Below are 10,252 nucleotides of genomic sequence, written 5' to 3'. Positions count from 1 at the left end.
GGGAATCACAGGACTGCAATCAGTCGTAGATCAKGTTAATAGTAAACATTGCTCCATGCAAGGCCCAGACATTGCTTTTGTATTATCCCACTTTAGACAACAGTGGCATAAACCATCCATCTTCCTTGGGGGCAACAGGCTCCCGAAAAGGAAATATCCAGAAAAATATCCACATCCCTCCTGAGATGTAGAACAGGGAACAAAGCAAAGCAGAAGACAAGAGTGTTACACAAAGTAAGAGTGCTTTAATTAAGAAGTGTCACAGTGCACTGGGCCTTTATTTTCTATCCCATCCTTAACCCCTGCTCTGGCACAATGAGAAACATGTGGAGCTGAGGCTGCAAAACCCATGGCACTCTTATATTTGTACACTTTAATTGCTCATACTTCTTCTCAAAACAGTCCCCTGCTATTTGCTGAAGTTGTCTCCAGTGCAGACAGAAGAAGAAGAAATTTAAGGTAGCGTTGGCATAGTCACCTATGTGTAGCAGGGTAGGGGRTTAAATGTGTTCCTGTGCCTCTGAAAGGTCAATCTTCCGCTCAGAGATGAGGAGTGATTTTTTTCAACATATTTGAAAATAGTCTGAGAAGCTGGTTTTCACTGAAGTAATGAAATAACTCATGTGTGAAACCATGACATTTAATTAGCCCTTAGTATAGTTACTAGGACTATTTCACATTTAAATACTTAGATGAAAAGAGATTTTTTGGACCCCTTTACTAATGTAGTAAAACAACTCCACAATCACTTTTATTATAAAAATAATCCTTAGGTCAAATAGGAATACAATCAATAGTTACACAAATACACATTTACAAATCTGTAAGATAGATACTTATGGCACAGAAATTATAAATATCCCTGTACCTTGTTTCTGTGCAAAAAAGGCAGGCTAGTTTTAGTCAATAACAAGCCCTTTTATGTTTTCTTCACTTCTTCTGATATCAGTTAAACAGAAGAATTTTCAGAGGAGATGTCTGAAAATTCAGCCTTAAGAGTCAAGAAAATACTTCCACTTTAAATCCAGATAAACCACAACAAGATTTTTCCTATCTTCTGCCAAAATGCTCTTTCCTGTTCTTCAGCCTACATTTTTTGGAAGAGGAGGAAAATTTCATGTTCAGTAATTTTTTTCGTAAGTCATCAGACTGCAGTGGAGAATTAGACCCAAATAAAGTCAAGCTGCACGCTGAAGCTAAACTACCACTGTAGGTTTCAGTTTAGTTTGTAGTAGAATTTGCATTATGCTTGCCTTCCTTGTAGCTGTCAAAAATAATTCTTCAGAAAAATACTTTGCTTCCTCTTGAAGCCTTTCATGGAGTCCAAGAGAAGACTGAATCAAGCAAGAGGTAGATACTGTTCATCCTCCTAATTCCCCAGAGCTCTCCATTTGAATTACTCTGTTTTAGGACTGTAGGAGACATGTATAGAGCAAGTCTCATATTTCTAAAAGTAGTGATTGACTTACACCCCTCACATCCTGCGGTCACTGACAACATTCAGCAACATGCTTGAGGAATTCATCACTGAGTTCATCACTGAAAAACCTCATGCAATGAGGGCATCTGAGTTCACCCTGTGCCCTGCCTTCAGATCCCGTGTTTCCACTGTCCCCAGGAGGAGAAGCTTGTTCAGACTGTGAGCTCGTTCTCCTCGTGCCTGTCTGGCCCGGGCTGTTTCCTCGTATATGTTCGACATTCGTCTGAACGTAGAGATTATTTTGGTTACCAGCTTGAACTCTGAAATGACTGCTTGTGTCTCTTGAGTCCTGGAAAGTGAAAGGAGAGCACTTGAAAAAGATGCAATAAAAGTRCATTTTTTAACAGGTGGTATTTTATCACCTTTGTCTGAAACACAAAGATAAGAGGACTTGCAAATAAATTATTCATCAGTTTTTGCAGTGTTTTAATACGCTTGTAAAGAAGGTTTGTAGAAAACACGGAATATAGCCAGTGTGTTACTTTAAAGATGCAAAAGTCACGGCTGTCCTCTGCCCTCTAAGAATTCACCTTTACTATGTTGATCCAAAAGTAGAAGGAAAATGGACTGGAAAGGGGGAACTGGGCATCTCCACCAGAACTGACTATGAAATAATCTAAATTATTGACAGCTGCACTGAGCTGAARCTGTTCTATAAATACTAAGCTTTTCAAAAGCATATTTAAAATAGAGTAATATAAAAATATTTACTCTAGAATCCTGTTGACATACTTAAATTTAAAAAGGAGCTTGCTGCTTTCTTACCTGTCTTCTTGATAGCTGGTGTTGCAGACATGCAACTTCTGCCTGAAGTTCTTGTATTTTACTCTGTGCTCGTTCTCTGTCTGCTCTCTCAGATGTGAAATCATCTTTATAAACCAGGACCTGAAAAAGAATTTTTATGTTAATATCTTATAAATTAAAGCGTTGGCAGGTTAGATTGAAAAGCTGAGGCTACAATTCCTTTCTTATTTATTCCCAGAATCTCAATATTATCTTCCCTATCATATCTGTACTTCAAAGGTATTTGTATTTCTTGTACAGACCATTCCTATTCTATGTTAAGGCCAGCAGAACTGCATGGGGTTCTTTAAGTAGTGAGTTTCCTTTTAATCTGTGTTGTTTAATATCTGTATAACCAAATGGGACAAAGACAGGTGGCAAATTTACAAAAAAATTAATCCWTTTTTCCCCCTTGGACTTCAGTGGTCTGGGAAGAAACTAAGAATTCCCATCTCTAGGAAAAAGAAACTTAATGACCTGTTGCTCCAGCATTTGTATGCGCTCATTATCTCCTTCACTAGTCTTCTTCAGGTCTTCTAGCTCTCTCTTGGTTTTTRTGCACTCATTCATTTTTTCTTCCAGTAGCTTGTTTAACCGGAATATCTCCTTGTGCATCAGCTCAGAATTCCTCTGTGCTGAAGTTCCACCGTGGTGCTGCTCCAGCTGTGATTTCATCTCCTTCAGCTGCAAGTGGAGTCGCTTCACGTACTCATCCCTGCTYGCATCGTACTTCTGCCATTTTGCATTTAAATCTTCCACCTGAAAGTTTATCAGGAGAGGTGTGAAGAACAGGAAGAYAGAAATTCCCAAGGTTTCACAGGCTGTCTATATGTGCAGGACCAAAATCCTCTAAAGGATAACCCAACATGCTGCCCAGGCCCCTGAGTGTGGGCAAATTCAGGCGATGATTGTACAGACTCCTCATGGGCAGCCCTCCCATCTCCCAGTCCAAAGGGCCAGTAGCCCAAAGGAGGGGTTGGTGGCCACCCTGGGCCGCGTGCTGTTCTTCTGGGGTGGAATACTGGCCCATGGAAGGAACATGAAAATTTTCTTCTGCACTGTATTTTTAACAGTAARACCCCAGTATGTTAAAAATTATGTAGTAAGTTGTTCTTAGCTAACAGAACAAAAATTCCATGTTGAAAGGACTAAGGAAAACTGTCTTGCATTAAACTGCCATAACCAAGACACATGTAATTAGATTAACCAGGCCTTATCTATTCCAAATCTACTCTAATTTAAAATACTTAATCAAATATTAATCTGAAACAAAATGAAAGTACTCACGTGAGCTACTTTTTGTTTTAACATCCTGTTTTCCTCTTGCAAGTTGCAGATTAGAGCTTGAAGTGACTTTTCATTGTCTAAAAGCTGTAATTTTCAGATAGTTAGGTGTTACTTTCACATAAAAATCTCAGGTGCTGTTTGGTTATGCTGTTAAACTGGAAGTAATTTTTTTTAAGTGATGTGCAATGACATACATCTAGGTCAATTTATTCCTATATAGTATTTTTCTAAATATTAATAGTATAGCCTACARTTTTTATTATGAAGGAAAGCAAAAATGTACTCGGGTTTTTACAGCCTTGGTACTGCTTTTAAATAAACCTTATGATAACAGAGTTTAACAGTTTACACAAACTCCCTGGGAAACTACTTGTCTGGAGTGGGAGAACAMATGACAAAGGCACAGATATACCTTCATCTTCCTTTGTTATTACTGTCAATTTTGGCCAGTACTAGGAAGAAATTACTGAGGGGAAAAAACCCTGCTTGCTAAATAATTGACTAAAATGATACCTCTTTTTTACAGTTGTGACATCTGCTTAAAAAAACCCCAGTGTACATGAGTAATATAGAACACTTTTGAGCAAAATTCCCTAGAATCAGCTAGTAATGGCATCTGAAATTTCTCCTCTTAACAGGGAAGTCCCCACTGTACAAGGTTAGCTTCTTATTACATATATCAAAGTCAATCAAGTTTCCTGTCTATCAATTACACGTTAAATGTGACAATGCCGAACGCTTCAAGTCCCTTAAAAAGTCCTTTTTTCTCCTATCTACTCCACCCTATTTCTTGCAAGTAACTTTACTGCGAGTAAGTTTTCTTTGGAAATGCTTCTGGGATGTTTTACAAAGCAGATGTGAGCGTGTATTGAGTTCATCACAACAGCACAGATGAGTGGTCATGTGAAAAGCAGCATTACCACCAAGCAGCAGTAAGAGCATCAGACAGAATTACTCTTTTTCGTGAGAACTGGCTGTAGCACCCTACTCAATACTCTGATCTGTTACTAGAGGCAGCACTGCTAATGCCTGTCCTTAGGGTGTTTTAATGAATTAGCTAATGCCCCTCAGCCATCAGAACTTCTGCAAAAATAGAACAATGATCTACCTCTACCTTATGCTGAGAACTTCAACTGAAGCCTCAACAGCCATTAGCAAAATACACCAAAATCCAGGTGATTCCTTGTGCCTGCAGTAGCATTTCTGCCACTGTCCTATTATGAAACTTTTTTTTTAAAAACATCCCTCCTGAAGAGAAATATTGTCCTGCACTCAGAGGCCAGGGGGAATCCCAGAGCAAAAAAAAAAAAAAAAAAAGGTAAGACACCTTGACTCATATTCCCCTAACCAACTTTCTGCAGGTCTGCACTACATGTGCAAAGCCAAATTCTGATCTGAGAGGACCACGTGTAATAGAGTTCTTAATATAAATACTACTTTGAAATATCTCTACTTTGTTTTGTGATTTTGATGCTTAAAAACAASTAATCAGGACAGATCAACTTCAAAATCACAGCACCATCTAGTGCTGCCCAGAAGCAGGGGTGGTGTAAGGTAAATACTGTCTCTGTGTATAGAGRGAAGAACTGTAATCATGGAATTGCTCAGGCTGGACAGAACCTCTCAACTTCTCCTCTCCAAAAAAAGCCTCTGATGATGAGATGGCCAAAGTTGAAGYGGTAGACAACTGCTTCCATGCTAAATTTCAGGCATGCAGATTTTTTTACCATTGCCATGGTAGTCTTAACACCCTGCATGAAATTATTTAAAGTGCTGTTTCTCACCATTCCCYAGTTCCAGCGCTCATATTGTAATTAACACCTCAGAAGCTAATAAGATTTTACAGACACATAACAGCTGTAAGAATACCTGATTAGATCTTTCTGTAGGTATCTGGTCATCTGAATTCCCCTTCTCTTTTCTTTGCTTCTCTTCTAGACATTTTGCCAGATGTTGACACATTTCTGCTGTGGATGCTAATTTGCGTTGAAGTTGGTGAGTTTCATCAGTGAGTGAACGGCACAAAACATCACTGGTGGCCTGAGCCTTCTCCCTCTCTGCCAAGGTCTTCTGCAGTCGTAAGATTTCTCTCTCCTTTTCATATGAAGGCTGATTTATCATCTGCTGTATCTCTCCATTTTTCTCCTCTAGCTGCTGATTCAACTTCTGCACTTCCTAAACAGAAGGGAGAGGGGAAGTTATTTAAAAGCAAAGTAAAATCAAAAGCCAAAATATGTCTGAGACTGAATTCCATATTGCAGTAATTTCTTATTACTCCTATACTCATTACAAAGTACTTAAAAAGTAGAATAAATCAATTTAATTTCTGTTGATCACAAGACCTTGGAACTGATGGATCAATTAATCAAGAACTGCTCAGGCAGCCATGCAAGCCCTTTCTAATCAGTAGAATGGATGAACAAGCAGCAAAAATTCATGATGATTTTATAAATGTACAACAGCAACATAAACAAGAAACAAAGTAATTTAAAATTAATAACTGTGGAGACTTAAAATGGACTTGGAGGTCCTGCACACCAAATTACCAGATAACAGATATTTTCCTCAAAAAATAAAATAAAAAAAAACCCAAAAAACAAAAACAACAACAACAACAACAACAACAACAAAAAAACCACAGAAAAAAAACCCCAACCCTGGACAGTCATCAAATGCAGTGAAGTGTATTCACTGCCTGGCACTGTCACAAGGACAAAGCAGAGGTAGCACGTATACCAACTTTTCCAGCTAGGAAAGGATGGGAATGGTAAGGTAAGAACAAGCAAGCAGAAAATAAAATCCATCCACCACAGCTCAAGTTTGRCCACAGCTGACTCCCAGGTACTTGAGGGGGTCTGACACACCCCTAGGAAACAGCTGTGTTCTTGTTTCAGCATCTCCTTGTCCTATTGGAAGCTTTGTGGGATATCCCCACTGCATCAACAGCTCTGCAGGTGTTTTCAGAAGGAAGAGGTTTGCTTGGTGACTGGGGCAAACCACCTGTAGTTCCATGCACCTGAAAGGCACCAGTCCTGACTTTGTAAAAAACAAGCTGTGCTCCACATCCTCAAGAAGTACCAGATGCTGGTACCAGAAGCTTCCACAGCATTGCTCCTCTGGAACTGAGGATCTCTGGATGCCAGTGCAAACCAGGAGACAGCAACAATCTCCATTCTGCCATTCCAGTTCTGAGGAGTGCTAACAGAGCTGTAAAAATCACTGGGATCACTCTTCTGTGCCAGCATACTGGCTTCTGGCTTCACAAAAATGTCTTTGTTATTTGGTTATTATTTAATGCCAGTTATTCCAGGATTCTGATTGGGCACAACTTTTTATTCTTTCAAGAAATAAATATAAACATCTAACATAGGTAAACAGCAAAAYAGCACTTGTTCTTATTACTGACATTTAAATTCTTTAGCATCATGCTAAGTGCTAAACTTCCCTTTTAAAGATTTTCAGCACCAGCCTTTAAAATACATTCAGACATCACAGGCTTGTCATATGTCTGCAAAGTGTCAGTGAGTTCATCTCTTGTAGCAAATTTCCAAACATGAGATTTTTAAAATGTATTTTAAGTGAGTGTCATATATGGAAAATGTTTTGTATAAGCATTAGGTCAAGAGATTACTTATGACAAAAGACGTGTTTCAGTTYTAAGTGCTGCTGCTCAGTTTGGAAATGACTTCATGCAGCTTCATCCAGAAATAAATACTTTAAAAATCTTTTGAGTATTTCAGACTGAACCTGGGAAAGTCTTAATGACAGTAACCAAAACAGCACTTGTGCTGGATGGGGAGTGACGCAGTGTTGTGATTTTTTTCAGTCAAGAAAGATAATGATTTCCCTAATCTATCTCCTTGCAACCCAGGCTTGTCAATTACTTATCCAAATATTAATTTTCTRCCTCAAGGTCAATACAAAAATCTAGGTTTACGAGCATTTTAAACAAAAACAAAACACACTTGACAAAAAAAAAAAAAAATCAGTGGCAGCTGATTATCTTTGAGAACAAAACTGCTGCATCGCATACTAATTTTCAGTAAGTACTGTATTCAGTAAGTAATATGGTATTCCAGATTGTGGGCTTTTTTTACTGTTTTTCTTTTTCCAAATGAAAACAGTTGCACGATGATATACAGCGCCACGCTAAGTTTTTGGTTTAGGATTTTATGGTTTGCCTTTTCCAACTCAAAGCAGGGGGAGCTACTGTTGGATRCAGACGGGCGAGGGCAATGGGCTCTCGGGGATGGAGCAAGTGCTGTCAAACGCTGCGGCATCGCTCGGCGGGGCTCAGCCCCCTGACCGAGCTGTCAGCGCCGGTTCCTGCGCGCCCCCAGCTGCTCCCAGCACCCAGCGAGCGCTCCGGGGGCAGAACGCCCGCCTGCTCCGCTCCGCAGCCCCACTGCGCGCGTCCCTCGCGGAAAGGCGCGGTGATGCTGCGCCGCTCCCTGCGCACCCGCGGCTTTACCTGGCTCAGCGCCTCCACTCTCCGCGCCGAGAGCCGCTCGCTGTCCCTCAGCTGCTCTCGGGCCTGCCCCAGCTGCTCCAGCAGGCTCTCCACCAGCGAGGGGGCCGGCTCCGCGCCYGCCGCCGCATCCCCGCCCGCCGCCGGGATCTGCCGCTGCCGGGCCAGGCTGCCCCGCAGCTCCCGGATCGTCGCCTCCTTGGCCGCCAGCTGCAGCTGGAGGTGCTTCAGCTGCTGCGCGGACTCGTGGTACAAGGTGCAGAGCGCGTTRTACCGAGGCACTTTATTCTTCAAACTCCTGTTTTCCCGGTGCAGCTTCTCCAGCGTCTCCTCCACCTGCCTGAAGCGGGTCACCAAGGGGTCTGTGCTGCCGGCCTCGCTTACCGARCACATGGCCGGGGCAGCTCCCTTCTCTTCCTTCTCCAGGGCGAGCAGGAGCCCGGACAGATGCATAAACCCCGGAGCTGAGCAGGTCYGAGACGATGGGTTCGCTCTTCCGCCTTACCAGCTAGGAGAGGAGGCGCTCCCCTTTAAGGGCTCGCAGGACCCGCCCGTGCCGTGCCTTTTCTCTCCGGTTGGGGCCGGGCCGGGCCGCGCTCCGCCCCCCGGGAGAACCCCGGGAGCGCTTTCCCCCGCCGCCAGGGCGGGATGCGGCCCCGGGGCAGCGCTGCCGGGGAACCCCCGCGGGGCCGAGCGGGAGAAGCGGCACCGGGGGCGGGGGGAGAAACCTGGGGGCGAAGGAGCGGCGCGGGGCGAGCGGGAGGCTCCGAGGGCACGGGGGAAGTCCCGGCTGAACCAGGGGAATGCGGGGAGGGGGCTGCAGGGGAGCGCTGAGGGGGAAGGGTGTCCTGAAGGAGCGAGGGTCTCTCGGGGGGCTGGCGGGCGGCGCTGGCCCCGCGTTGCGAAAGCCCCGGAGCGCGGCGTCCTCCCGGCGCCGCTGCGGGAATTCCCGGCTCGGAGCGGGACTTTCCCCGCTGGCGGCGACCCCGGGGCTCTCCGCTCGTCCCGCTCCGCCCGCCCGAGCGGCCCCGGGGTGGCCGGGATGGAGCTCTCCGCCTCCCTGACCGGCAGGGCAGGAGAAGAAACGCGCAGGAATTCTCTGTTGGTGTTGTGTCTGCGCCGGTGGTGAGGRGATGGCTCCGTACCCAGGCACAGCAGCACATCCCTTCGCACAAGCCGCGCACCTGCGCAGGTGTAGAGGAGGAGCGTCCTTAGCAAAGACCTCCAAGAGACCAAAACTTCCCGGTCGTCAAAATTCGTATCACCAGCCAGTGTTTACACTCTGAGGATGGGATTATGAGAGCAAAACCAGCTGCCTGGTGCGGAACAAACTGGTGCCCATCGGCTGCCCCTGCAGTGGAGAACTTTTTTATTGGCAGCCTAGCAACAGAACAAGAATATCATTGTCAGAGAGTAACGCTGGTGTARTTATTTCTCGTAGAAAGAGGGGAATATGGTAAGCTGAACTAAGAGAAGGCACATTTTTGATTGGTTTATTTATGTCTGCATTGCCATTCTGGTGGCACAGCTGTGAGAGGGAGAAGCCTTAAACCAGCGCAAAAATAAGGCTGTTACTATTTGTAACAGGCTTTATTGTGTGTATTTGTATGCTTATGCATCATAACAYGTACAGCACGGAGCTCCGCATGTGCTCACAGCCTCAGTGCACGAGGTTCAGTGCAATCACAGGAGATGTTTCTGGGCCAAGTGCCCAAAATACAGCAAGTGAAAATTACCACATACTATTGGTGGAGGCATCAAAAAGAGAAGATTTTAGACAGTGTGATAGAGACCAGCCTTCTGTGTTAGCACGTCTTCGGGCAAAAAGATACAGCCATGAAAAATTTGTGTGGAAGATTATACAGGAAGGGGAGCATGAGAGGAAAAGATGGTAAACTTCGAAGTTGAGACTGCCAGTTGCACTGGTGATGGATCAGAAGCCTCATGGTGAATATGAAACACAAGATAGAATATTTCAGCTTTTCATTAAGACAAATTCAAACAACATAAGTTGCAATCAAGTAAAGGGAAAACTATTTTTCTGTAAGGATAATCAAACACTGTAAGTATGGAGTAAGGGCAAAAGACCTCCTGAGGTTTCCTCATGACATGAATTAGCCTGGCATTCAATTAAGTCTTTCAAGGTGGAAAGTCATTACTTTGTCACCTTAATTCTAGAAAGAATTATCCAAACTATTCGGAGTAATAAATTCAAAATGGTTTGTTAGCTTAGC

At 43.7% G+C, this 10,252-nt stretch overlaps 1 protein-coding gene across 1 annotated transcript; it reads right to left on the bottom strand.

The window, feature by feature from the left end:
• Nucleotides 1–221: 221 nt before the first annotated feature.
• Nucleotides 222–8,560, bottom strand: TNIP2 (TNFAIP3 interacting protein 2). Its single transcript, XM_057365304.1, has 6 exons — nt 8,022–8,560; nt 5,420–5,725; nt 3,551–3,634; nt 2,741–3,022; nt 2,246–2,365; nt 222–1,769 (listed from the first exon to the last, which is right to left on the bottom strand). Exons 1-6 carry the CDS (start codon nt 8,469–8,471, stop codon nt 1,488–1,490), a joined length of 1,524 nt encoding a protein of 507 aa, XP_057221287.1. The 5' UTR covers nt 8,472–8,560; the 3' UTR covers nt 222–1,487.
• Nucleotides 8,561–10,252: the final 1,692 nt, after the last annotated feature.

The sequence above is a fragment of the Malurus melanocephalus genome, unplaced genomic scaffold, assembly GCF_030028575.1.
Source record: "Malurus melanocephalus ecotype Western Australia unplaced genomic scaffold, MMel_1.1 scaffold_50, whole genome shotgun sequence".
Taxonomy (NCBI): domain Eukaryota; kingdom Metazoa; phylum Chordata; class Aves; order Passeriformes; family Maluridae; genus Malurus; species Malurus melanocephalus.
The sequence above is the reverse complement of the archived record's forward strand: the minus strand, read 5'-3'. Positions and strand labels throughout refer to the sequence as shown.